We start from the raw sequence: 27,926 nt of genomic DNA, 5'->3' as shown, positions 1-27,926 counted from the left end.
AAAGTCAAAACCCAGCAAACCGAGAAATACAGAGTCTGGTGAACGATTTCCTCACATTAGCATCTTTAGTTTCACATCTAGAGTCTTTCCAAGATTATAAATGAACGCTCCTAGACTTTGTGCTCAGTGTATTTGTTGTTAGACAGAATCAAGAGTTCTCCAGGAGTGTACTGCTGCCTTGGGGATCTTAACATCCCTTCCCAAGTAAGTTAGTAGGATCTGTATCCTGGTGAGTGGACAGGTGTCCTGGGTTGCAGTGTATTCTATCACCATCCTCGTGAGCTGTTGAAACCAGGTGGGGCAGTGTTTCCTTGCCTCCTCCCCCCGGTTAATGGCCCATCATTGTCCTGCCACAAGACTCAGAGAGAACTCCCTCCGGACTATCTTCTGTTAATAAGCCCATCAACGCCTGGCCTCATCATCCCATTGTGAGATGATCCACCCAGAGGGAGGAACCAAGCATCCCATCGTGGATATAATCTGAGTTTCTGAACACCACAGGCCCCCTTTCCACTGGATTCCCAGAGGACAGTAGCTACATAACCACCACTGGACCTTCTGAGGAATTCTACAGGATCACCCTTCTACAGGATCACTGCTTCGACAGAACCACATCCATCACTTCAGGAGGACTGCAGCCACCATCTTATGGGACTGCTACCACCACTCTGACTAACAGGGTGTCAGGTTGTATCCTGACTCTGTCAGTTTAACCCCGTGTTTTCTGCCTGTTTTTTGATTTCCCTATTAAATTGTTATACTGACTTGGTGCCTCCCATTGGTTTGTTTTCAAACTAGTACAACAGGTTTATAAAATACCCTGTTTTAGCTGCGCAGTTGTTGGACACATTCTCTGACTTCTGGCTTCAGTAAGGTGAGCTGGCTCTTCCAGTTCCTTATCTGTCCTGGGGTGTGAGTAAGGCACAAATGGTGGAACATGATCAGCATATATTTGAGTTAATCAGCAGGGTCTTGTGCCAAAGAAGGTTTGAGTTGTCATCACTTCCATGAAGAGGGCTTTGAACTCCTTATCTGGAGAGGAGATGTTGGTAAAAGTGGCAGAATTCTGGTTTTAAGAGCTGCCACTCCCTTTATTCCTGAGAACTGGAAGGATTTTTCTCTTGGTTCACAAAAATGTTGTCTCAGGACAATTGTTTTTCCTCACATGCTTTTTGTCCACTTCCATAACACTGCTGCTCAAAATTCTGCAGTATCTTTTTTCAGTAACATGCTGCAATATCCATCAATACTGTTGAGTGTAGGGCCCCTACAGCCCCAGTTTCTCAAATTCAGGGGCTTTGTACCAAAACCAGGCCTTGAAGTCAGATCTGAAGTACTTTTTTACAGTCTGTTGCATCACTGGTTATCTGTGAAGAGGAGGGTCAGTAGTATGGGTAGGACAGAGATAAGTTTTTTGCTGTGGCCATAAACCCACCTGTTCCTAGCAAATTCCCTAATGCTGATTCCAGTAGAAATGCCCATTGCCTGTGTACAGCACATATTCTCATTTCACCTGCTCCCATGTACTCACCCCTAGAGACTAAAAAGTGTCTGGTCTGTTGCTGCTTCTCTGGTAGTTTCTCTGGAACAACATTCCTTGTGTTTGATGGAATGTCAGGAATACTGATAGGGAGTAACTTTTTCTGTGGTCTTGAAGCGTTAGTTCTCCCTTACCAGGGAGGGCTGCTAGAGTTGTTAGCCTTCCCCCAGTAGGTTTTGAGCTTTGTATATTCACATTCACGAATGTGACTGTGCCATGTGACTGTAACTACAGAATGAATACTTCTTAAACTATATTCTCATGTTATGTGTTTCAGCAGCATACCTTGAAATTAGGATGGCTTTTGTGTACACACTACTCCTCTAGTGAGGGGGATTGTACTTTGTCTTCCAGGAAATTGGCACTAGAGTTAAAAAGTAGATTTTATTGCATATTCTGTCGCTACTGTGATTGCCTGAATGCACCTGTCAGTTTGATGGGAAAGAAGCAGAAGTACCTTATCTGCAGTACTTACCTGAATCTGGGATCGAATTTATTTCCACTTCTGGTGCTGGTGTTTACCTTGGCACCTGTCTGGTGAGGTAGAGGGAAGTCAAGTCACTGAATGTAAGATGCCATCTGCTCCCATTTCCCCACTTAGAAGGATATTGAGACAATACAATTTCAAGATGAATGGGACCTATGCTAAGGAAATAACTGCATTCTTTCCTCTGATCAGGAAAGGTGTTGGGAAATACTGGGTGTGTCTTTGATCTGTTTCCCAAGAGCTCAGCCTAGTCATCTGCACATGGGTGGAGAGCAAAAGGTTCCAGTTGCAACCCAAACCAACTCTCTTTTAAGATGGGGGTGACTGGAGGCTGATGTTTGCCTTTCTTTTTGATGTGAAGACCATAAACACTTCTTTAAGTGCTTTTTACATTTATTATTAATATTGCCAGTGCTTTACATTGCTTTTCCCCCCTCTTCCCCGTTTGTTCAGTAATGGTAGGCTCCATGTGTTGCAGGTCACATGACTCTATGACACGTGTGTGTGTGTATATATGTGAGATACCCGGGGACTCCACTCAGACTGCACTGAACTTCCCTCTTCAGAGCCACCCGTCACTTCAGAGAGGTCACCTGCCACTATGATGCCTGGGGGCTTATCTGACACCAAGCCTGCTACTCCAGAAGTTCAGCAGATTGCTAACCAGGTGAGTTATTTGTTACCCTGTCTGTAGATTAAGTTACTTGTGTGCAGGGATGTCATTCCTGAAGCTTGTGTAGAACCTGGGAGACTGAGCCAGGGTTTAAACTGAAGAAGCCTGTGCTGAAAGTGGGAATCCCCTTGACTGGCAGTGTTTTCTCAGCGTTCTGTGTAGGCAGTGCCCTGGTAAGACTGAGACAAACCACTTCTCTGTCTCCTCTGTCCATGGCTGGGCATGGTACTGGCTACCTTCAGTTAATGTCCATGTGAAATTCAAAGCCTACCTCTGCTATGCCAGCACTGAGGTCACCTTTTTGAAATAAGAGGTGGCATATTGGAAGGGAAAAGCTTGTACCTGGTAGAATTCATACCTCAGTGAAGGGCTGCCTAGGACAAACCACATGCAAGTATGCAGCAAAGCATTATATATGCAGGACAAAGCTATTTTAAAATTGTGTGTTGCCTGCTGGCATTCAGCGTTTATATTCTAGAGTCACAGCTGTGATGCAGGGGCTGCTGGTGAAGCAAGGTGAGCTTGGCACAAGGCAGGCCAGCGAGTGAGCCCAGTTGCCACGTTACAGGCAGTGCTCCTGTCCTGGAGTTCCACCACCACATGATCCTCTCGACTATCTAAACCACATGTGCTCAACCTTTATGTTGAGATAAAGTCAGCTTATTTGCAAAAGCTGTGGTCATTCACACCCTGCATTATTCCCTGAGTTTCATGGGTGGCACATCACCCTCCTCAGCTCCTCTGAGCCTTCTTCCACTGCAGGGCTTTATTGGTCAGTCCCAGCTGGGATCACCAGAGTGGGGAACACGTACATGGGGGAGGGCTGGAGTTTGGGATAACAGGTTAGTCAGAGGAGAGATGATTTACTGTAGACCAGAAAGAGAAATGGGTGATCTACAATTGTTTGGGAGACACTGACTGAATTACTTGGGAGCAGTATCACTGTTCCTTCTGTGCTGGCAGGAATGCTTGAAGGAGCAGCACTTGCAGAGATCAGAAATTCCCTTCTACCTGTGGAAGGGAGACCCTAGCAAGGGACTTGTAGCACCTTTGTGTATTTGCCATTCTTGTTTCCTCATGTTTAAGATGGGGCCAGCTGAGGCTGTGAAATTTAATTAATGAGTCTGTGAAATGCCTCAAGCACCCATGCCAGATACTGAGCTTCATTTTCAATGCTGGGCTGTGTTATTTATGGGTGATCAGAAATCTTGCAGTGTGTATTGGAGGTGAAAGCACAGCACTTGGGTGTCCGTGAGCAAACAGGCACTAAAAAATGTGAAGGTTGGTTTCAGGCAGTGCTAATGCTCCCAGGGGGTACAGGGCAAATATGGAATCTGAAATGTGGATGGTACAGAGTTTCTGTTTGATTCCAGAAAAGGACTGATCCTAATTTTAGTGTTCTTTTGTTCTCAGTAGCTTCAGGAAAATGAAAACAGATTGTTCTTTGCCCTTTATTTTCTGCAAGGCGAAATTTCTGCCCTGTGCTGACAGTGGGAGAGAGCACTCTTCCTGGTCCTTTCCCCCCTTGCAGAGGCATTGGTATAGTTCTCTAAGGAAAATATTCTTATGGAAACCTTATGTTGGGGAAATCCTGCTATGCTTCCAGCATAAGTGTCACCCTTTTATGAAGCAATTCTGTGGGATTTTATGCTCTGCTGAGCAGAGAAGCAATTCCTATGATTCCAGTGAAGTTGTGAAGAGCATCTGCAGAGCTTGGGGTGCTCAAGGTCTGTCTGCTCTTGGGAGCACATAATTATTTACTTATACCTGTGCCTTGTCTCTAGCCATCATTAGTGAGCTGGGGAATGTTATTTATTTGGTCTCCTTGTTTTACAGCTGTTGCCCAAAACTGAGGAATTTTTTGGCTTTAGAGTGCTGTTAGATAAGAGTTTAGGAATGTTCTATTTTTTCACCTGAGGATTAAGGAGCTGTTTGCCTGCTTGATTTTACTGAAGGCTCAGTCTGTAAATAACAAATGGGGGACACAGTGGCCAGAGGAGAGAGAGCAAAACTGGACAGAAGTGGCCTTGTTTTGTTTTGTTTTGAGAGAGGAATATGATGTACCAAAAGTTGCCACTTAGGAGCATTCTAGGAGGCCCCTGCCCCAGTCAGCTGGAAGGGTGTTTGGAATTAAAGTTTCCCAGGTTTGCCAGAGTTAGCAGCTCTTGAGTTGAAAGTACAGTTGTTGGTTCCTGGGGATAGAAACCTTGTGGAAGCTGCTCAGCAGAAGAGCAGAGTAAGAGATCATGAGGAAGCTGAATCGGATGATAATTTCTGGCTCTCTGGAAATGATCTGGATGTTCCTTGGGTGCTTTCCATGGCCTTCCTGCTAGGAAGGAATGTCATGGGAGTGGCAGCCAGCTGTAGGTGCATGTGCTGAGAAACCAAATTAATTCTGTGCATTCCTTTGAAACAGGTGGGTGGTGAGAAGCACTGAGGTGCTGCTGGCCCTGCCCAGGGCAGCCTGAGCAGGCTGACACTGACGCTGCTTCTCTGCCCAAACTCAGTAATGCATCCAGTCATCAGGGTGGGTGTCATGTGCAGAAGGGCACCGCGTCACCCAGCCCAGGAAAGATTGTTTCTGCTTTCTGGGTGGTGGTCCCACAGTGATCATGAAATGAGAGAGTTTCTAGTTCTTGGAGAAGTAAGGAAGGGCAACAGCAAAACCACTGCCTTGGACTTCTGGAGGGCAGACTTTGGCCTGTTTGGGAGACTGGTTGAGAGAGTCCCTTGGGAGGCAGTTCTGAAGGGCAAAGAGATCCAGGAAAGCTGGGCATTCTTCAAGAAGGAAATCCTAAAGGTGCAAGAGCAAGGTGTCCCCCTGTGCCAAAAGACGAGACAGTGGGGAAGAAGACTGGACTGGCTGAACAGAGAGTTTTGGCTGGAACTCAGGGTCAAAAATAGAGTTTATGAGCTTTGGAAGATGGGGCAGGCAACTCAGGAGGATTACAAAGGTGTTGTGAAGTTATGCAGAGAGAAAGTTAGAAAGGTAAAACCCCTATCAGAACTTCAGTCTGGCCACTGCCAAAAGATATGACAAAAAGTATTCTTTTTGATGAATACATCAGCAACAAAGAGGGCTAAGGAGAATCTCCATCATTTGCTGGATGCTAGGGAAATCATTGCTACAAAAAATAAAGGCTGAGGTACTTAATGCCTCAGTCATTAGTAGTCAGACCAGTTGTCCTCAGGGTACCGGCTCCCTGAGCTGGAAGACAGAGACAAGGAGCAGAATGAAGCTCCCACAATCCAGCAGGAAACAGTTAGTGACCTGCTTCTCTACTTAAACATGCATAAATCTATGGGGCTGGATGGAATCCACTTGAGGGTACTGAGGGAGCTCATGGAAGAGCTCTCCAAGCCACTGTCCGTGATTTACCAGAGGTCCTGGTGAACCAGAGAGGTCTCACACAACTGGAGTTTGGCTAATGTGATGCTCCTCTAAAAGAACATCTACAAGAATGACAGGAAGGAGGATCCAGGGAACTACAGACCTGTCAGGCTGACCTCAGTGCTGGGGAAGGTCATGGAACAGCTCATCCTGACACAGCATGTGCAGGGCAACCAGGGATTCAAGCCCAGCCATGATGGATTCATGCAAGGCAAGTTCATGCAAGGCAGATTTTGCTTGATCAACGTGATCTCTTTCCATGACAGGGATCCTACCGAGTGGGAAAGGCTGTGGTTGTTGTCTCCCTGGACCTCAGTAAAGCCTCTGACACCACTTTCTGCAGCATTCTCCTGAAGAAGCACTGCTCACTGGGTGAAAAACTGGCTTGATGGCTGGACCCAGGGAGAGGTGGAGAATGGAGTTACATCTGGCTGGGCAGAGGTGGTGCACCCAGGGCTCAGTGTTGGGGCCAGACCTGTTTAATATCTTTACTGATGATTTGGATGAGGGGTTTGAGGGTGCCCTCAGTCACTTGGCAGACTTCCATTAAGGGAGTATGTTTGAAAGGATGAAAATTGGGAGTGGTATATGTGAAAGAAATCCCTAAATATCAACCTGCCAGTAATTTTTCCCTTTCTTTTTACAGGTGAAGGTGCAGTTTGAAAGCCAGGCAAACATGAACTGTGTTGTCTTTGCAGCCGTAGAATATAAGACTCAAGTAGTTGCTGGGATAATCTACTTTATTAAGGTTTGTATATATTTTAGGAGGGAGTGTTTTGGAATTAAATGATACAGGTGACTTGCAGAGTGGCTTACAGCTAGAAAGAGAAGCAAACATAGGAAACTGTCTGATGTGAGTAAAAGAAGTGGGGACTACCTCCAAATACTTATAAAATTCCTGTTTGGCACTACTGTAAGCAGGAATAGAAATATTACAAAACATGCCCTGTACCTATTCAGATGTGACTGGTAGGCTTCTTGGGATCATCGCCCTCAAGGACTATAGATTGCCTTCCCAACTCAAATGATTTAAACAAGTCATAACTGGTCTCCTGTTTGCTTTCAAGGCAAAGTAGTGTCAGATGAAACTGAAGTCATCTTGAGAAACTGATGGAGAGATAGAGTCAATTGTGTAATGCAGTGCAAGCATCTCTGCTGACTAGTTTTGCATGCAAGCAGGTGTGTTGTTCTTTTGGTTCTGCATCAGGTGCTGCAGAGGTACAGCCTGCCTGCTGGTTTCTTCTGTATTTTCAAAACTCCCTCTCTGCTGCAGAGGAAGAATGGGTAATTTAATCAGCCCTCTGATGGCACCATTCATTCTTACTGGAAGCCCTGACCGATGGATGTGAGCAGCTTTCTGTGAAGTAGCACAGAAGAAATGGCTGGATGTATTTTGCACCTGAAGGCTAGCAAGCACTGCTGAGCAGCAGGCTGGCCTTCTGGAGCAGGGCAGGCATGGCTTGTGACTGCTGTGTCTGAAGCCCCACATGTGTGTGGACATATGCCTGGCAGGATACACTCCCTTGACATGGGAATTGGAAGAGTTCTTTTATTAGAGAAATTGGCCTGGAATGTTTGGGGGCGAGTAGTTCTGCAGAGAGACACTGTGAGCATTAGCTCCACACTTCTCATATTTAGTTGATCTCAGGAAGGACAGGTGCTGCCAAACCTTCTTCTTTCCCAGGTGCTTCCTTAAAATAACTTTGCTATTTGTGCTCTGTGGGCACCAGGGGATGGTACTGACAGGCTACCTATTATGTGGCCAATCAGAGTCTCACCTACATGAATGATGTTTATCCTTCCCTCGCTCCTGTGAAATGTGCTTTCACTTTGTGGCCAAAGCACTGAGTAATGAAGAGTAACAATTTCCAGGTACAGCCAGAAGTCAGGCCTGCTTGGATTTCTACGCTTAGTTCCGTCTTATTGCTGACCTAGGCAATGTAAAATACTTGTCTGCTGTCCCTGCTAAGCCTTGTGACCAAACTACTCTGAAAAGAAAATTGGTGTGTTACTGAACTCGGAAGAAATCCATTTGTAACACTCAAAATGGATGATTTGTGTCTTCTTTCCCGATTTTACCAGTGATGGAAAACAGTTACTCATTTTAGCATTAACTGGAAGAAGTTCTGCCACAAGATTCAGTCTTTTACATTTCTGAGTGTTCCACATCACTGATATTTTACCAGGAGACTTACAGCTGAGCTGCAACCCAGACCAAGCATAGTGCCACACTGCAGCCACCGGAAAGCGTGCAAAAACCTCCTGGGGCATAAGGCATTCCAGTTTCCACGTACCTCCGAGGGAGACTTTAGTGCCTGTTGTGCTTGGCTCTTTAAGAATGAAATGTTACAGCTTCCTACCAAGTCTTTGTGTGATGACTTTCGGGGGTGGGGGAAAAGGTGAATTTCTTTGAAAAGAAAGAGCAAAGATGTTCTTTCAAGAAATAGAGAACAGCCTTTTGTTTGAACCTGCTTTGAGCCTGTGATCCTCACTTCCCCACTCTTTTGGTCTCTAGGTCCAAGTTTCCGATGACGAATATGTCCACTTAAAGGTGTTTCAGAGTCTTCCTTATGAGAACCAAGGCCCCAGCCTTGTTGGTTTTCAGACTGGCAAAACCAGAGATGACCCTCTGACCTACTTCTGAGAGATGATGAGGTGCAGGGCCTCACCTCTGCAAGTCCTATGGGGGTTCTGCCCGTGACTGTAAATAAAATAAGTTTGGAAAGCTATTGTCCATATTTTCCTTTTGCTGCTGATATACCTGCAGAAGTTATCTTTCATGTCTGTCACAAGATTAAAATAAAGTATTTCTAATTAAGGTATAGAATAAACATAAGGTTATTTGGAATATAAAAAGCACTTAAGGAAAAAAGCTTAGCAAGATAATAACCAATAGTGAAAACCAGTGAAAACACTAAAGCACCAGTCGAAGAGGCCATCTCAAGTCAAAAGAAATGTTTATTGTTATAAATGCAGAAATGCTTGTCCAGCTTAAGTTCCTTTCCAGGACTTTTCCATAGGACTGAGAACATAAGCAAGCTGGTTTGATATCTTAAACTCACACACTCTCTATGGGACATTACATGCTGCTGCTGCAAGAGGATGAGCATGATTACCACGGCAATGTTTGTTTTAAACTACTGTAAGCCTCTTTCTCTTCCTTGCAAAATTGCTTCAGCTCGAGTTTCTCATCAGGTCTTTGCCCATAAAATACAAAGTACAATTTAAATCTACACATATATTCACAGTTGCAAAACAGCACAGAAAAGACAGGCTTTCCTCTTGTTCCTTGCTGCAAATATATGAGTGCTGGTGTCACTCCCCTTCCAATTTCCAAGACCGAGGAAGTCCACAAACAGAACTCAGGCACAGTATTCTGGTTAAGTTGCACTAAAGTCTAAGTTAAGCTGCAACAAAAGTTGGGTTTACATTAGTGTAGGTAATAGGAGAGCCCTGTGACTCTCAGATTTAGAGATTTTACAGGAAGGGAATGACATAAAAGAAATTGATTTTTTCCAGCATTATGTTAAAAAAAATACACTTTTTTCTGCCTTTGTTGGCACAGGAATCAACATTTTGCAGCCCGTAGAAAATGCACATAAGAACCAGGTTAGGGAAACACAGCAGAGGTTGCTAGAAATAAGTCAGTTCATCGTGCTTTGTCTTGCTGGCCTGGTAACTGTGGAGGCTCAGCTGCTCATTCTCATGGGGGAGGCTCTTGAACACCCGCAGGTGCATGAACTCCTCATTCCCAACATGGACCTGCAAAGCATGAAACCCAGTGAGATCCAGCAGCCTGCAGCAGGAGGGGTGGCAGAGGCTGGGCTGGTTTGAGGATGAAGCAGCAGAAAGGCAGTAAGAAAAACCATTGGCTTGTTTTAAACCAGGCTAGGAGCCATGACTTTGCAGAAATACCACCTAATCTTCCCATAAAAATGGAGAAAAGAGAATCTTTCTACTTAACAGATAGGGGAGAGGGGCTGGGAGGTGAATGTTTGCAGTTTTTTAATGCACAATTTTTTTCTTATTAAGGCCAAATCATAAGCATTCTCTTCTAGTTAAGAAAGAAAAAATCCCCCACCATTCCAAAGATTATACACATTAATATAAAAAAAACAACCCAGTGTCCTCTACCTTGATGAAGTAGTTTGTTCCAGCAACCACCTGAGTTTTAAACTCCACTGCAGTGAAGACATCAAAGGTTTTCCCTTCTTTTTCTTCTAGCTGAGCTTTTACCTTAAGGAAACAACAGGTTCTTTAAGACTGATTCAAGTATTTAGGACTTAAGGCTTACAGGTCATTGCTGCTGAATTCCCAGACACAGAGTTCCTGCTTTTCCAAGATATTAAAAGATCAAAATGAATCATGTTAAGTTTTGTGAAAGCAGGACCAGGAATCTAGGGAGGTGGCAAAGCTAAAACCGTGGTGGGAGTCAGTCACTACAGGCTGACACCGAGTCTGGACAACACTTGACAGTTCTTTCAGCATGGAATCTATTTTTCAAACTGCAAATCAGTGCTCAGGAAGTCAAAATAACCTGACCAATACCCTAGAGGGAGCCATGAACTCCTGAGATGCAGCTCCTCTCTCCCGCCCTTGGCCCTTTAGAACATTGTGGCAATATGGAAAATTCCTGGTCAGGGAAGCAGAAGGTTTCAGCCTTTGTTTTGCAGGGCAAGATGAGTTAGTCCTGGAGTCCTTGCTTGCAAGTCCTTGCCTGCTCCAGGCTGTACCTCCTGCACTGCATCATTGCTTAGCCCTCCCTTCACTCCCAGGGCAGTAGTATCAGCAATGAGTAGATTCTCCAGCTATATGGTGTACTTCTTCCCAAATTCAAGGGATATAGATATATCTGCTCTCCTGCCTAAATCCCACATGCTTCCTTAGGGAAAAACAAGTGCCAGCTTGCCACTGCTCAGGTGCTGTAGGTGAAGCAGGAAGAGAAACAATTCCTGCAACAGAGTATGTTCTCCCACCTCTTCAACATCTGGAACTCTGGTGCCTTTCCAGTGACCATCCTGTCCCTGGGAGCTGTGTCCATGCTTTTTATCTTCTCTCAGAGGCCATACCTCTACACTTCCTGTTATGAACAGTATGTCACAAGCAAGATAATGATGTTTGGACACTTTTCTATTTGTTTTTTTTTGCCATATGGAAATCCAAGCTGCATTCTAAAGATGCACTGAAGGGCACAGCACCAGAAAGCACCATGATTCAGTCCTATCTCCTCCCCTTCTTCTGAGTCAAAGGATGGAGCAAGTGGTTTCAGTTTTCATCACTAGAGCTACTTCTGTAAATTTTAAGCAGCAGGGCAGACATAAGTATCCTGCTGACCCTATCCTGTCCTGTGCTGCTTTAGCAATCCTAGGCACCGTGTGATGTTAGTTTCTGAGGTCTCTAAATCACCCCAGCTCAGCACATTTTGTATTTCCACCAGCGAGCCAAACACTGGGCCCTTCGTGCAGACAGCTCAGAGTCCTGCAGCTGCAAGCTCATCAGGGTGTTATCACTTGTGGCAGTGAGTCACCACAGCATGTGACAAACCAGCATCCTGAGTCAGTGTGGAGAGGGAGATTCCAGACAGAAGTGCTCTCCCAAAGACGTGGTTCCTGATCTCAGTCTGGATGTGGGAGTCCTGGAGGACAGGAGCCAGCACTGTCTTGGTGGTACCAAAGTTAATGGCATACTGGGCTGCATCAGCAGGAGCCTAGCCAGAAGACAGGCGAGTGATTATTGCCGTTTACTTGGCCCTTGTTAGAAAATGTGGAATACTGTGTCCAGTTTTGGGTCCCCAGTACAAGACAGACACCAATAAACCATAGTGAGCTCAGTGAAGGGCTGCCAGGAGCACTCCATGAGCACACCAGGATGGCTGGAGGCTGGAGCACTTGTGCTGTGAGAAGAAAATGAGCTTGAGGAAAAGGCTTTGAGGAAAACTTCCCAGTATCTACAAGAAGCCAGGCTCTTCCCAGGGAGATGATGGCAGAAGAATGAGACACAATGGTCATAAACTGAAACTGGAGGTTCAGACTGGATATAAGGAGAAACATTTCCCCTGATGACTCTCCTGCAGTACAGCAGGAGTGTTCAGAGAAACTGCAGTTTCCATCCTTGGAAGTTTTCAAGACCTGACAGGACAAAGCTCTGAGCAGCCTGAGGATGCTGACCCTGTGCTCAGGCAGGAGGTGCAGTCCCTTCCCACACAAACAACCCATGATTCAGTCACGGCCTGAAGGCTCTGCACTGCCCTGCATGGCCTGTTTGTCATGTACTCCCAGAGCAGTTAACTAAAAAGCAGATGCTTCAGAATCACCCTGAATAAGCTCTGCCACAGTCACCACTGAGAAGCCAAAGCTGAACAGGCCTGGGTGGAAATCCTTGCCGTGAGGAGGCTGTTCCTATAGGATTCCTAAGCCAGACACTGCCAAAGGAAGCTGTCCTGCCCTGTGTGACACTACACCTGCTCTGGGTCACAAAACTGAACAACATTCGGCCATCACAAGGATTCCTATGAAACTGTAAAATGAAGGCAAGAACTGGAAAAGCAGGAATAGGAACTATGTTTATGGCAAGCAAACTTGCAGGCTCTAATAAATCTCCACAAAGATCTGACTTTAAGCAAACAAAACTATTTGAAAAGTCTACCTCAATTTAACAAAACTAATGTTTTCTCCAGCAGTGTCCAGATGAGGATATGAGTGCATGGACAAGTTCCAGGTTTGGGTGTTCCCACCTGTATTTCAATAAAGTAATTTTAACTACTACCAGTCAAAACAAGCTGGCCAAACTTTGAAGTATTTATGTGACTTAAATGAAAATACAATATATTTGGTTAATTCTGTTCATTTCTGTACCCCACGGGTTTCATTTTCATACTCCCTTATTTTGGGATTTTGTATTTTCACTGCAGTCTGCCACAAAACAGAAAGTCAGGATCACGTGCAATGTTAATTGCATATTTGCATTACCTTTAGCGTGGCAGGTAGGCCTTTTCAGGTCAAAGCAATACTTGTGACTCCCTTAGCAATTCTCAATCATTTGCTTAGTACTGCAAACTCAGGTTGGTGCTTAGGAGATGCACATCTCTCCCTTTTTTAAAAACACAGAATCATCAGACTTTACAAGCTAAATGCTAATTTCAGTGACTAGTGCAGCCTGGAGAACAAACGCGGGCAATGACAAAGAGTGTCAGAAGCTGGACTGCATCCTTCATCTTTGCTCTCTAGCTTATCACATCCTAGCCAACAAAGGCAAAAAGCAGAAGGAACTTGAGCTTCCATGACAAAAAGATGAACATGTGCTTTTGAAAGATCTTAGTTGCACACTGGCATTTTTAGAGTAAAAGCATGTGCTCCAATAACACGAGCAGTAATCTAAGGTACAGTAAGTAGTATCAGGATTTGGAGCTGGCAGTGGTTGGAGCTGACTTCTGTGTTGGGGAAAAGCAGAAGCAGTGAAGAAGCCTTCTTGCTTATTCCCTATTCCGCCTCCGCAAAAAAAAAAAAAAAAAAAAAAAAAAAAACAACCAAACAAAAAACCCAAAAAAAACCCCAAAAAAAACCCCACCACACCAAACCCCCAAGAACCCAAAACCCAACCAAGCAAAAAAACCAAATCAAAAACCTCAAGCCAACCAAAACGCAAACCCCAACGTGTGCACGAGGTTCAGGCCTTGTAGGACGCGCTGGAGCTCGTTCCCCGAGCCAGTGGCCCTGTCGGGGCCGGGCCGGGCCGGGCCGCGCGCGGCTTCCCGGGGGTCGCAGCACATCCCCCGCCCCGCCGGGGCCGGCGCTGGCTCCATCCCAGCTCTCCCCGCGCACACTGCGCTGCCCACTGCACTGCTCCGTGCGTTCCCCATTCCTTCCACCTTCCACACTGCGGGGCGGTGTCTCGGCGCTCGGCCGCGCAGAGCAATGGCCGAGCACACCCTGGGCCCCCGGACGAGCCCTGCACGGGCCTTTCCCCCGCCCGCGGGACCCTCCCGGGACGCGCCCCGGCCCCTCACCTGCTCCGCGATCCGCTGCGTCTCGTCGGTGGCGGGCCGGGCCGCCGAGACACCCCCGCACAACATGGTGGCACCGCTCCGGTGCTCCCCGCTCTGCTCCGGGCCGATCCTGCTCCCCGGGCGGTGCCGGGGCGGTGTCGGGGGCGGTGCCGGGCCCGGGGCTAGAGCCCGAGGCGGCGGCGGGCGGGAGCGCTCGGGCCTGGCACCACCCAGCCCGGGGGGGCCTCAGCGCGGCCCAGCGGCACCAGCGCTGCCCACGCTTGGCGGGGATATCGCGGCCCGAGGGCTGATTGAAGACAAAAATAGCGCAAAGCGACACTTGCAGTGAAAGCTGCCGGCAGAATTTATTCTGCGCCCTGGACAGAAGGGCTGCAGCCGCTCCTCAGCGAGCGGCGCCTCCGTGACAGCCCCGCGGGAGGACGGGGCTGCCCTCAGCCTCTGCGTTTTCCCTTTGCGTGTGTCACCTTTTTCAGCAGCGGCATGTTCGCTTTAGCCGTATGGAAAGTTCCATCTCCGGACTCCCTCGTTCGCCTCGTTCATCATTCCCTCTCCCAGGCTGATTGTGCCGCTCCTCAGCCAGCAAGCTGAAGGTGGTGGTGAATTACCCAGCCTCTGAATTCCCTGGGGATATTTCAGTCTAAATGTTCAGGTCTTTACCTAAATTTCCCCACAATTTAAACATCCAGACTCCTTGCAAAACCAGCAACAAACACCTACCTTCCTCCTCCCGCTTTGCAACGCCCCTTGGTAAAATTGGTCAATATAAACCTAAATTTAACAACAGCAGGTGTTGCAAACTGAGCAGAGCTCATGGACTGACAAGGAGGACACGGTGAGAAGCATGCAATATAATGGGGAAGGTTTTCTTTCCTGGTATCATCTATAGATAAATTCTCTGCTGGGGCTTTGCATAGGCAGAGCTCTGCCAGGTTTGTGAGGAGGCTTGGGATGGTTCCCAAGTTTTCCAGTGGAAATTCCATGTGACACACTCTGTTGTTGCTTCACTACTGGATGGTTCAGGAAACCCCACACTGGGGCAGGCTTTCCTGTGGGTTTTTGATTCATGGTGGGTAGGATGAGGCAGCCATTCATGTGAGCATCTTCTGGTAGGAAATGTCAGTGGAGGTTCTCAGGCTCATGCTTTCAATAGAAGAGTGTTCCCTGGTGTGTCTTCATCAGTGTTGTCGTGTGTGACAAACTGACAGGCTTTTGGACAGGTGCCTGATCAAGCCTTCTCTTCTCCTGGACTTGGCAAGATGAGAACATATCCCCCTCTTTGTGCATGGGAAAAAGGGTTTACTTAAAAAGCACCTTCCCAAAGGGGTCCTTTCTTACTGAACTTCCCTTGTGTCCAGGTGTGTGTCACACCTATCAGCTGCAGCAGCAGCTCTCACACAGCATTGGAGCTGGAGGCTTAGGGCTCCAACTATGAGAGCAGGGAGGATGGGTGAGACTTCCCCAGCAAATACAACACAGTTGGCTGTGCTAAAAAATGATTGCAGGTCTTGGAGACTCATTGTGTGCCAAGGTATAAGTTCCTCTCAAGTAAATGTAAAGAGTGAAGAACACCCAAGGAATGAAAAGCACCCAAATGTCAATATTATCTACTGTATACATAGCTAGTGAATATTGCTCTCCGAACAAGGCAGCTGATGGTGACTTTCTGTTTCTTACACTGCTTGTGTTTGTACACAGCCTTTGGTTTGTAAATTGCATCACTTTCATTTCACTCATTGAACTCTTACATGTTTCAATGCTGTCAGTTTCACTTCGAGGGCTACTGAGCAGGGTTTGCTCCAATAGGAATGATTCACTAGCACTAAAACTACTCAGCTATTGGAATTTTGGGAAGTGTAGGCCATAACCAAAATGCTCTTTTTAGCCCTTTCTGCCATCTAGTGCTCATCCCTGTTCGTGCAGTTAGACTCGGGAGACCTCAGGGCTCAATTCTGTACCCTAAACTGAGCCCACACACCACAGCCAGCAGCTGAGGGAAGGGACCGGGGTTTCAGAAGAAGTGAGCAACTCTTACTGAGTCCAGGGGTAGAAGGCATTTTCCAAAATTGAGGTTGGAAGGATTCGTGTTTTCAAACTCACTCTTTTTTCCCCCCCCCCAGCCATCTGTGCCATAGTCTTAATCAAATATTGTCATTTGCAAGCCTTACAGTTATAGCTTGATTGGTTCTTATGTGGTGCAATTAAAATTTGAGTGCACTCCAAGGGGGATATAACAGATCAACAAAAGGGTTAAAGTAACTTCTCTGAACAGTCTGCTTCTTGGGGTTCTGGACTTCCACTTTGCTCTCCTAAGTCAAAACGTCTCTTCCTTGTCAACAACAAGTGGAGGTGGCAAAACAAAGTTTTTATGCAGTAATGTCACCTGTAAGTTTTATTTGCCTGCCCTGGCAAAACAACAACCAAGCAAAAACAGTAACAAGAGAATTGTGGTGTTTTCCCCAATGCATTCGAACACAGTCCTTTTGTCTCTGCTTACACTGAACTGCAGGCCCACCTACCTTTCCACAGAGGTCTAGAATACCTTCGTGCTTAATGAGGGAGGGTACTGACATCTTCCTGACAGATGCTTGCTCTTGCATGGGGAATCTGGGAAGAGGGAAATAAATTCTGCAATGTAACCCTAGCCCCTCCCACCAGGCTGTCCAGGGGTGCTTTTTCTCTCACCAGGCTGTGACAAATCTCTCTTCTAATCACTCTCTTCAACTTTTCCAGCATGAATCAAAAAGAACCAGGCATGCCTTGCAAAACCAGGAGCACTTATGTCTGCCTTAGGAAGAGTGGGACAAGACTAATGAAGTTCTGCTATGCTCTCTGCTGAAGTCTTTACTGTTTTTCTTTCATTCTTGTGCTAGGTGCCCTCTCTTCAAAATGGGAAATAACCTAGTAGGTGGCCTGTAGGCACCAAGCTATATCCAGTTCATCCATTTGTCTCTATGTGTGTCCAAGAACCCAGGCCTGAATGTCTTTCTCACCCAGTCATCTACCAGCACACACACTTCAGATATTCACCCGCTCTGGCGATCCTATTACCACAGCTGGGGGCTCCTCCTCCATTCCTAACTCCTCCATTTCTCCTTGTTTCATTTGCTGTGTCAGGCCCACCAGTACCGCCAGGACTGACGCAATGCTCCGCGTAGGTGTGAGGCAGATTAATATGGCAAAGCACAACACTGACTATGGTGTGAAAGGGTTAGCCATGTATGCCTTGTGGGATAGTATGGCAGCAACACTTGGTTAAGCATACAACTACTAGCGACATAATCAGTCAGGGATACATCTCATTGTGCTCTCGAAACATTCTCCGGGAGGGATTTACAAGCTGTTCTCCCCCTCCACCAAAGCAGGCAGGCTGGAGGTAAAGCTACTGCAGCTGGAGGGAACTGGTAGGAACCTAAGTAGCTTGGTCTAGTGCAATGGAGTCTGTGGAGAGTATTGTCCAATATTTCCTGTTGGGCAGAAAGGAGAGACTGGGACATCACTAAATATAAATAGCAGGGTGCTCTGTCACATTAAATACTTTACATGCTCACACCCTTGGCTGTACACAGCATGCAGGATGTTGGGGGCTTTTTTATTTTCCCCATGACTGTGCTTTCCTGAAGTGAAACCGTGTACCTTGCTTTTGTAGAGCTGAGAGTCCTGATGCACATGGTTACAGATCACATATACTGGATAAAGAGGGAATATTATACATAGTGGGAAAGAGGAATATTATACATAAATGTAAAAGCAGGGTATAGTGGAATTGCCTAGTGCCTCCCATAGTCAGCTGAGTTGCAGTCTGGCAGGAAAAGCTTATGGAGGCAAGGCAGCATGCAGACTTCTGCTTAAGCCCCACCAGAGGGGATCTTCACTTGTCCTTCTGAGATGTCCTGGTTTCAATAAAGCAAATGCAAATTCAATCCAAGGCTCCCCAGACACAGTCCTTCCTCTGGAGGCACATGTGTTACCCTGCCGGCGCTAACGTTAAGGTGTGGTGGGGCTGTGTCACAGCGGTGTGTCTTTGTTGCCTTTCCCATTCAGAAGCAAGAGGTGAGCAAGTTCCTCTTAGGGGCTGGTGTACTTTTCACAATTTTCTTTCGTTAGGAATGTACTGTGTTCTCTGTGACAGAGCCACCTCCAGTGCCTATAAAATTTCGGGAGTTAGCCGATGGCAGGGAAGGCTCCGCCTCAGGGCTTGGTACTTCTTCTTTGTTGTCTCCCACCACCGACTCCTGTGAGCTGGTCTCTGGGCTGGAAGCTGCCTGGAAGCCAGGCTCAGCCCCGAGGGGCTCGTTGATCTGCAGGGGAAGCAGGGCCCGGTGCCGCATCAGGCTGTCGTCGCTGTTCTGGGCCTCCAGCGAGTTCCTGTGCTTGGCGTTCCTGTTGGCCATGGCGTTCTTCTGCGGCTCCTCAAAGCTCAGCGACAGGGTCACCGTGCCACTCCCAAAGCTGACTTTTTGCTTGCAGCCACGCTGCTGCTGGCGCTGCCGCTCTGCGCAGGCTGGTAGAGGAAAAGGGTCCTCGTGGTTGCTCTTGCTGCTGATGGAGGAGGAAGGGGTGGAGCCGGTGGAGCCCCCCAGGCTGTTGGAGCGCTTGCGGGACACGTTGCTCCGTCTCAGCGTGGCCCTGGCAGCCACTTTGAAAGCGTGGGCAGCTGTGCTGCAGCGCACCTCCTCGATTGTGTTGCGGGAGGGCTTGAAGAGGATGATGTAGACTTTGTTGAAGAAGATGCAGGCCAGAAGCCCAAAGCTGGCAGCCAGTATTGCAATCACCTCCACAGCAGACACAAACTTGCCGTACGTGCTGGCGTAAGCCGGGATGAAAGAGATCCACACGATGAAGAATATCAACATGCTGAAGGTGATGAACTTGGCCTCGTTAAAATTCTCAGGCAGCTTTCGAGACTTGAAGGCAAAGAAGAAACAGATGGCTGCCAGTAGGCAGGTGTAGCCAATGAGAAAGCCGAGGGCCATCAGGGAGCCTTCATGGCAGGTGATGAAGATGATCTCATCCTCCAGTTCATGGTTTCTGTAACTGGATGGTGGGGCCGTATAGAGCCAAATCACACAGATGACAATCTGCACAAATGTGCACAAGAAGACCAAGAGGAACTGAAGGTTGAGGCCCCACCACTTTCGGTGGAGACTCGTGGGGATCTTTGCCTCGAAGACGAGCAGGACACGGTTGGTTTTCACCAGGATGCAGGAGATGCAGAGGACAAAGCTGATGCCAAAAGCTGGTTGCCGCAGACGGCAAGTCCAGTTCTGGGGCTCGCCAATGAAGAACAATGAGCTGGAGAAGCAGCATAGCAAGGAAAAGAGGAGGAGGTAGGATAGCTCCCGGTTTGTGGCCTTGACGATGGGTGTGTTGCGAAATTTGGTGAAGACTCCCAGAACAAAAGAAGTCAGGAAAATTCCAAGCACAGCAAAGAGAGTCAGAGCAATCCCAAAGGGCTCAGTCCAGGCCAAAAATTCTATCTGCTTGGGGATGCAGGACGTGTGGTTCTCATTGGACCAGTAATCCTCAGGGCACTTGTCACAGGCACTTGCATCTGAAAAAGAAGTGATAACGAGAGGGAAGGTTTGTCAGAATGAGAGGCTGAAATATGGGATGACATATATGGCAGCTGTGCACCAGCCTTGATCTTAAACACAAGGCGTGTTCCACTCCTGTGTCTGCAGATCCCCCGAGTCATATATTGATGTCTGAGTTTCTTACGCTGAAACAACCAACCTCCCATGGGCTACAGAGCAAAGCACGAAGTGTACTTGGTTCCAGCTTAAAAGAAGTCCTGCCCCTGCACTCATGTTTTTTGTAATCCATTTCTTGGCAAAACTTTGCAAACTTCGATTGTTATCAGCTCTTATGTAGGCTCTGTTTTTCCCTCTTCCTTGTTCCTTCACTTTTATCTTCTACTTCTGTCTGTCTTCATACCTCTCACACTTTTATCATCATTTGAATATCCTGCCTTTTTCTATTCTAGAGAAAATTAAAAACGTTCTTGCCTCCTTAAATGCTTTTGAGAACCTATTTCATATTCCATGGAGGCAAGTCTTAGTGTTTAAATTGCTCTTCCCTGAAGGCAGGCAATGCCCTTGATTCCCAGCACATTCTCATTTCATGTTGGAATGCCAGGGGAAGATGTGTGTTAATGATATCACTCTCCCTACACCCAGCAAATGTCCCATTAACACTTGCAAAGGGCAAATTGGTGCCTCCATCTCCTTCCTCTACATGAAAGAAGTTGTGCCTGCTGAGATGGCATGGTCATGTCAATGGCTGGCATGATCAAAAAGCGAAGACCTGCTGCTTCTGCTCTTCTTCTTTAATTCAAATGGGTTTCGTGGTCCAGCAGGGAGGGTCATGACTCCTTTGATGGCAGTAGAAAGGGGCTAAGAGCAGAGAGTTGGAGGTCTCAAATTACCTCTGCTTTTGGGATCCCAGCAGGATGGCAAGGGGATGTGGTGAGTTCACAAACCCCTTTGACAGCAAGCACCCTCTGGGCTTTGCACCTGAGCACAGACAGAGACTCTGACCATAGCTTCCAGAGCAGAGGTGGATGCTAATGGGAAAGTCAGGAATGCCCAGCTAACAAGGGCAAATGTTTTCAAGCCCTCTTGGTCTTGAGGTGTGGTTGGAACATCCATGACCTGATATGGTACTGCTTTCCTAAGGACTTTTTGCCTCACCTAAGCTGTTCATTTGAAAACCTGGCACTAGATGCAAAAGCTCAGTCAGAAGCTGTCATCACCAGGTCATTTCATTTACATCCATTCAGACAATAATTCTTATTTTTCTTGTGCCTTTTACCTGAAAGCTCACTGCAAACTGCAAGCTGCAGACAAAACAAAGCTAATTTTGTGTAGCAGGGAATCCAGCTGCCTCTACCAGTGACAGGGACAGCTATTTAGCACTGCATCCTAAAGATACGCTTTCACTGCTGCCCTGTGGTGGCTTAGAGACCGTGCTGCCACTGAAGGGAGTAAACCAGGTCTCCCTCCTCCTGCAAGGCTGCTCATTCTTGCCCCCTCTTTTGTGTTGGTAACACTAGAGGGCGTGCAGCTTATCATTCTAGTTGGAAACTCAGCCTCCCAAGAGCTTGTTTTCGGGAACTCCAATGACCTGATCCAATGACCTGCTCTATGGTTGCACAAGCACCAGTACTGCCCCCTGACAAAGGGTGGGAGGAAACAGCTGGGAAAGGACAGATTGTTTCCTTTGGTAGCATCCCCGTCTCAGCTGGATGAAACTGGTTGTAAAACTGCTCTCTATGCCTATAAAACTGGCAAGCTCAGGAAATAAAGACCATTACTGTCAGCTGAAATTGCAGCAGGAAACTGTAGAGGCAGAAGACAGTCATCACCTCAGCCCCATAAATTTCACCTCCACACCAGAGCTAGCTCCCAAAATTATGTGACAAACACCAGAAGACCCCTTTTACACATGACCAGAATTGCTTCTATTCAATCTGAAAATGCTGCTTTCAAGCATCCTGTAGTACTATATGGTCATGCTAAAAAATATCATTCCTGTCTGATAGGACACGAATTAGATTCTCCCAAAGAACACTTGTACAGTTTTGCAAGCAGTTTACCGAATTGTTCATCTCGGTGAAGGTCTGCAGTGTTTGCTGGGACCAGTGCACTGGACAGGGTGTGAGGAGGTCCCAAGTGCCCTACAGCGTGGGGACGACTGATATCCTGATAGAATTCACTTGCCTTTGTTACCTTGGGAGTGCCCAACACTGAGAGAGCATTAGTGGTGTTGGAAATTCAAAATTTTTCAACCATTTCTAAAACTGAGGTTACCTTTTCCATCTACTGCTGGACCTGAGTGGCTTGATCCAAGCTACCAACAAAAGAAACAAAAAGCATGTCTGTGGGTGCTTGGTAGGATCCACAGATTCTGATCTTTTGCAGTGCCAGTGATCAACAGAACCTGTAGTTGTTGAGTCCATAAAGGGCAGTATTCCTCTCTGCATGTGAAATCTGGGATGTAATGAATTTTTTTTCTTTGTAAAGCATGAAATAAAACCCCGGTAACACGAGGAAAAGATGGAGGCAGACGTAACTACAGAATTTAGGATGGGGAATATCTCCCTCCTCCAGGTTTTTGGAGGAAGAAAAGCTACTGCTACTGTGCAATAGAGTTTGCTTGTGGCTGCCTGAGAGGCTTTCTATATGCAAGTTGTTTTTCAAGTTCTCTGCCTTAATTTCCCAAATGCAGAGCAGAAGGGACAATCAGGCTTAGCAGTAGACAGGACCTGAGGACCACAGCACTCATCTCCTGTAAGCTTTTCAGAAGTCCCTCAGACTTTCTGTGAAGCCTCTTGGCAAGGCAGGCGCCAGCCCAGCACTGCAGGAAAGCGATTTCAGCACGACTGCAGGCGATGCCTGGCAGGCACCGCCCTCGCTCAAGGCCCAGAGCAGCTCTGTGGGTGTTACCTGTCTCGTCGCTGTACTCCCCGTCGGGACAGTCCACGCACTCGAAGCAGCAGGTGGGCTCCCCCTCAATGATGCCCTTCCTCGTGCCTGGCAGGCAGTCCCGGCTGCAGTTGGAAAAAGGCACCTGCAAGAAAAGAGCCCAAGCAGATTAATGGTGCCAGTGCCTTTCTATGGCAAGACCTTGGGCTTCTTCCAAGGGTGTTATTGCTTGGTTGGCATGCTGGATGAAGAGCCTCAAATGCTTACCTCTTCTCCCTGCCAGAACAGACATTTTGCACAAGAGTCCTTCCCTAACCCACTACAGTGGGATTTCTTCGAAGGAGCACATCAAGGGATGGTAAAGAAGATCAGCAGACCTTTGTAATCTGTGCTGTGTAGGCATTGCAAACCGGAATGTGACCATGATATACATAATCCAAAAACAGTCATTAGATGGTTAAAAGAAAAGACAATCAATCTCTATTGACAGGAATTTGAGTCAGCCTTGGAGATGATGGGCTCTGACTTCTGATCCCCAATCCTGTATATTGCGTATTTGTCTGCTAATAATTTATGGAAATTGAAATGGTTTTCTGAAACTCACTTCTTCTTTAGGAACACTGAGCATGTAAAGGTGCAAATCAGTAGCGCTATACAGATCCAAGGGTTTCCAGACCTCTGCTGCTGTAAATTATGTCAACTGCTGGCTGTGCATTTATGCTGTGCCTGAGCCCACGTGAGCATTGTCGTGTCTTGGCACCAAGTGGTTGCATGGGCACACTCACTGCATGCCTGAAGTGCACTGACACAAGGACTTCAGCATGATAAATGGAAGCCTGGGCCTTTGTCACACAGAGTCATGACCTGAGGTTGAGCTCACCTTTCCCCAACTAAATTAAGGAAAGACAGATGACACAGAACATGGCTTTCTCAGCTCAGAAGGGTTAAACCTACACTTTCCTCTGCTAGCACTGTACCATGACCCATACATACTTAAGGGCTGTTCTGTTTGGAAGCCTCCATTCACCTTTTTGGATGTTTGATGCTACTTTACCCAAGCGTTGCCAACCAGGAACCTCCTGTGCTGATGCACTTACACAATGAGTCCTAGGCATGGTTTGGAGGTTGCCTGTATGCAGGCACTGACCTCAGCCCTAGGGGAAGCAAGCCCTCAGTAATGGCAACTCCTATGCAAAGATGACCGCTCCGTGGCTCAGGTGAACGTTGGCTCTGTTGCCTTTCACTCTGAAATGTAGCTGCAGCAGAGTTTGGGAATGCTGTTCCTAAGTTGTTCATCAGGATTACATGATTGATTGGATGGACACACACCCAGGGCAGATCCCTGCAGCTCCCCACTTGAAGCACTCTTTGCTGTTAGTGCCTATTGCTATTAACACAGTGTTCCTGTTCCTCGGGACAGTCTTTGAGCAGAGAGTGCATCCATCAAGAGGACTTCATCAGTCTAGGTTGTCTTTCCCTAGGCTGCCAACAGTGATTTTGAACAGGGCTGAATCAAAGGCCTGGCTCAAGTCACACACTGCTTCCCCATTATCTGCTAAGCTGATTGAGCTTCTAAGGAGGAAAATTAAATTGGTTTGGCATGATTTTATCTTGACAAATACATGTTGGTCTGTTCTTATCAGTTTATTATCATCTAAGTGTTTATAAACTGTTCAATTTTTTTATCAAGTCTTTTAGGTTACTGAAATTCAACTCAATTGTGTGTAATTCCCTTGGCTCTCCTGTAACTGCTTTAAAAACAGGTATTACGATTACTCTCTAATCCTTTGAGACATCATGCATCCTCCACATTTCTCAAAGCTGAATTGCTAGTACTTTTGTGATTGCTTTGGCTGAATCCTTAAGTATTCTGTGGGGAGTTTTATCAAGTTCTGCCAAAATGAACCTATCTATCTTACCTACTCCTTAACTCATTCTTTTGCAAATCTGCCCAATGCTTGAAGTTCCTATGTTAAAATTACCTACATTTAAACTTTTGTTGGGGATGACAAGAGGCACAGTGAGTGAAGTGTTGACTACTCTTTTTGAACAGGTCCTTTTATCTGAAAGAAATTAGAAGTCTATAAACTGGAAAACAAATGCTGCAGACATAGGGATCGCAAACCCCTCCACTGCGCAAATTTTACATGCCCTGGCATTACACTCAGCAACATCCTGTCACATCTTCAACAGTTTAGGACAGAGAATGAAGTTAAATATTGCACTGCTAGAAATATTTAGACCAAGAGAACACAATTATTCAGTTTAAGTAAAAAACAGTAAATCCTAACTGTTGGAAAAGTAAGTAAGTTTCATTTGCAACAACCAGAAGGAGGGATTAGAATATCATGGTTTTTAAAGTTCCACTTATAGTTTGTGCTTAGAGTCTCCAGCTGGGCTTAGAAAAGCTCTGAGCTCAGTATTTCTGTGGTAGTATGCTCTGTTCAATTCATGCCTCCTTCAGAGTGCTCTGCACTTGAACCAGAAGTGAAGCTGGAGTAAAGGCAAGGCTGAACTGATGCTGTAGCTGTTTTGGGCAAGTGTAGCTAAGGCAGAAGCATTACCTGATCTGCCAGCCAATGTGAGTAGTCACCTGGAAGTGAATTGCCTTGCTCATTAATCAGGTGCTGGTTTAACACATCTAAACATCGCGGCAGGGCCTGGCAGTGACATTTCTGAGTGAATACTCTACTCCCTGTGTCAATTCGCAGACCACAAACCATATGCCCACTCAGTATTCCCTCTGTGAGTCAGAGCTATGGCTGCAGTTCATCTGGCTCTTGTCTGGAGATGTCTGCACCATGTTTCCAGCCTGTGGGTCAGACACAGCCTGGCTCCTAGTGACAATAATTATGCTGAAAAGATTTAACATATGCAGGATGGTGGAGAAGGACTTAGGCCTGACTGAAGTCAATTAATACATCTTGAGATCACTGCTTATGAGACTGCAGAAGCACCCTCAAGGAGAATAAAAAGAAAGGTAGCAGGTGTTGGCATCTTCCACTATTTGAGCACCATGTCCAAGTTAACCCAGGCAGATTGACAGGGGTTGTTCTGTTGGTTTGCAAGGCAAGGGTGTGAGGAAGGCTCTGAGACTGGATGGGTGAAGCCAGCAGAAAGAGTTGCAAATATAACAGAGCAAGAAGAGACACTTCTCGATACAGAGATAATGGGAGTGAAAGAGATGGTTCTTTTCAGCAATGAAACTACTGAGCTCAGGAAAACTTGATTTAGTCAACAAGCAGACTTGGGTAATGAATTTCTCATCCCTGTTGAAACAGTGCTATAAAATTCTACTCTATCTGTTTGGGCAAGGAGAAAAAGACTTCATTTAAAACATTAACACCCAGGGTCATCAAATGTACAGGAGGGGAGGAGATGTTGTCTGTTATTTCAGTGTATAAGAAGGGTATGAAAGACTGTGGTAGAGACTGTGTATACAGTAATGTGAATGGATCTTTTAATGAGACATGAAGGCATAATATGAGGAGTCTGCAGGGCTAGTTCAAATTTCAGCTTGTGGAAACCTGGAAAACATTGCTGTGAGGATTTAAGCACTTACCTCCTTAGACAGTCCACCCCATAGGATCTTGTTTTCATTGATAAAAAGCCTCTCCCCTTTCTTGGCATAAACGTTGTAGTGCCCAACCTCTTCAAAGACGACTGAGCCATCCTCCGGAGAGAGATGCCAATTGATTATTGAGTAATTTCCTACCAGGTCCCCAAACTCATCAAAATCCACTTGCTCCCCCATATTATTGGTGAAATTTAAGTGTCGCAGGTGCTTGAGAACCTAGAGAGAGACAGAGAGACACTATGAATGCCTGTGTGTTACAACCCTACCGCAGCACACATCTGCTATGGGGAGAGAACCAGGAAGAATCTCTTTACTACAGACCTTAACCTCTCCAAATGTTTTACTCACAGCAGTAGGAAGCTTTCTATCACATGAACACACACAGCCTGTACAAACTTTGTAGACTACACATGGTATCATGGCCCTCAGAGTGGTTGGCAACCCATCTGTAACACTTACTGATGCTCTCCCATCATCCACTTAGCATTCCTCTTTGGTCCTCTGAGTCACCTCTGCAAGCCCAGAGCTCTTTCTTAGGGCAAGAGAAGTGGCAGCAGCCTCTGATGTGTTTCAGTCACCCATGCATCGCTCCCACCCTGCTCTCGAAACCACTGCATAAATGCTCTCAGTTGGTATCTCTAGTCTCTGAATGATCAATCACTCAGAAACAGGAGTGCTTGAGAAACAACTCGGACTTGACTCTGGATTGAAAAGACCCAAGCCCAATGCACTTCAGTAAGAAAACTCCAATAAATCAAGATCATTTGCCTTACGGCAGACCTGGAGAATTCTTACCACTTTTTTGGCTTCTGTCTCCTGGTTGCATAGTTGAAAGTAATTACATTCTGCCTGTTTTCAGGAGTCCTTCCCTGTAATTTTCACCTCATGCCTTAAAGTGTCATATACAATCACAAAATCATTAAGGCTGAAAAATATCTCCAAGATCATCAAGTCCAACCATTAACCCAGCACTGCTGTATTCACCACTAAACCATGTCCCCAGGTGCCATCTCCACACATTTTTTTAACACTTCCAGGAACAATGATTGTCCCACTTTCCTTGACAGCCTATTCCAATGCCTGATCACCATTTCAGTGAAGAAATTTCTCTTAATATTCAATCTAAGCCTTCTCTGGCACAACTTAAGGCCATTTCCTGTCATCACGTCACTTGTTACCTGTGAGAAAAGACCAACCCCCTTCTTGCCACAACCTCCTTTTAGGGAGTTATAGAGAGTGATAAGGTCCCCCTAAGCCTCCTTTTCATCAGCTAAACAGGCCCCCCTTCCCTCAGCCACTCCTCATCAGACTTGTTTTCCAGACCCTTCACCAACTCTGTTGCCCTTCTCTGGATGTGCTCCAGCACCTCAATGTCCATCTTGTAGTGAAGGGCCCACAACTGGACACAGCACTCAAGGTGTGGCCTCAGCAGTGCCAAGTACAGGGGACAATCACTGCCCTGGCCCTGCTGGACACACTATTGCTGATACAGGCCCGGTGCCATTGGCCTTTTTGGTCACCTGGGCACAGTTGGCTCGTGTTCAGCTGGCTCTCAATCAGTATGCTGCATGTCCCTAATCCCAGGGACAGCTGCAGTTGTAGAGTTCATGATCTAGATAGCCTGACAAGTAGACCTAAGAAACTGCAGCATGAAAGCAAGCCTGTACTGGCAACTGTGATACAATTCATCCACACTGTATTGCTGTTCAAAAGTTACTTACTGGTTTATGCACTTACCACATTTCTCCCCGTGCTCACCTATGGAAAGATGAGGTGACTGTGAGGGCATCTGGCTGTCAGCTGCCCCTAGACCACAGCAACATAGTTGCT

At 46.5% G+C, this 27,926-nt stretch overlaps 3 protein-coding genes across 3 annotated transcripts in view; 1 reads left to right on the top strand and 2 right to left on the bottom strand.

The window, feature by feature from the left end:
• Positions 1-2,550: 2,550 nt before the first annotated feature.
• On the top strand, positions 2,551-8,820 carry LOC121666115 (cystatin-A-like). The gene is made up of 3 exons (XM_042031214.1): positions 2,551-2,694; positions 6,738-6,839; positions 8,607-8,820. Exons 1-3 carry the CDS (start codon positions 2,629-2,631, stop codon positions 8,733-8,735), a joined length of 297 nt encoding a protein of 98 aa, XP_041887148.1. The 5' UTR covers positions 2,551-2,628; the 3' UTR covers positions 8,736-8,820.
• A 211-nt stretch (positions 8,821-9,031) lies between these two features.
• LOC121666116 (cystatin-B-like) lies at positions 9,032-14,273 on the bottom strand. Its single transcript, XM_042031215.1, has 3 exons — positions 14,097-14,273; positions 10,226-10,327; positions 9,032-9,853 (listed from the first exon to the last, which is right to left on the bottom strand). The coding sequence occupies exons 1-3, from the start codon at positions 14,160-14,162 to the stop codon at positions 9,725-9,727; spliced, it is 297 nt and encodes a 98-aa protein (XP_041887149.1). The 5' UTR covers positions 14,163-14,273; the 3' UTR covers positions 9,032-9,724.
• A 2,197-nt stretch (positions 14,274-16,470) lies between these two features.
• Positions 16,471-27,926, bottom strand: part of CASR (calcium sensing receptor) — a 42,495-nt gene continuing 31,039 nt past the window's right edge. Inside the window, exons 4-6 of the mRNA XM_042031208.1 lie at positions 26,082-26,312; positions 22,541-22,664; positions 16,471-19,647 (exon numbers count right to left, since the gene is read on the bottom strand). Of these exons, the coding sequence (XP_041887142.1) occupies positions 18,197-19,647; positions 22,541-22,664; positions 26,082-26,312 (1,806 nt within the window). The 3' untranslated portion in view covers positions 16,471-18,196. The remainder of the gene's footprint in view (positions 19,648-22,540; positions 22,665-26,081; positions 26,313-27,926) is intronic.

The sequence above is a fragment of the Corvus kubaryi genome, unplaced genomic scaffold, assembly GCF_017639235.1.
Source record: "Corvus kubaryi isolate FWS band 111438036 unplaced genomic scaffold, C.kubaryi_AGA036_p1.0 37341, whole genome shotgun sequence".
NCBI lineage: Eukaryota > Metazoa > Chordata > Aves > Passeriformes > Corvidae > Corvus > Corvus kubaryi.
The sequence above is the reverse complement of the archived record's forward strand: the minus strand, read 5'-3'. Positions and strand labels throughout refer to the sequence as shown.

Coding starts and splice junctions, on each gene's coding strand:
- LOC121666115 (XM_042031214.1), top strand. CDS start 2,629: ATGATGCCTGGGGGCTTATCTGACACCAAGCCTGCTACTCCAGAAGTT. Junction 2,695..6,737: donor TTCAGCAGATTGCTAACCAG/GTGAGTTATTTG, acceptor TTCTTTTTACAG/GTGAAGGTGCAGTTTGAAAG. Junction 6,840..8,606: donor GGATAATCTACTTTATTAAG/GTTTGTATATAT, acceptor TTTGGTCTCTAG/GTCCAAGTTTCCGATGACGA.
- LOC121666116 (XM_042031215.1), bottom strand. CDS start 14,162: ATGTTGTGCGGGGGTGTCTCGGCGGCCCGGCCCGCCACCGACGAGACG. Junction 10,328..14,096: donor CGCAGCGGATCGCGGAGCAG/GTGAGGGGCCGG, acceptor TGTTTCCTTAAG/GTAAAAGCTCAGCTAGAAGA. Junction 9,854..10,225: donor GAACAAACTACTTCATCAAG/GTAGAGGACACT, acceptor CATGCTTTGCAG/GTCCATGTTGGGAATGAGGA.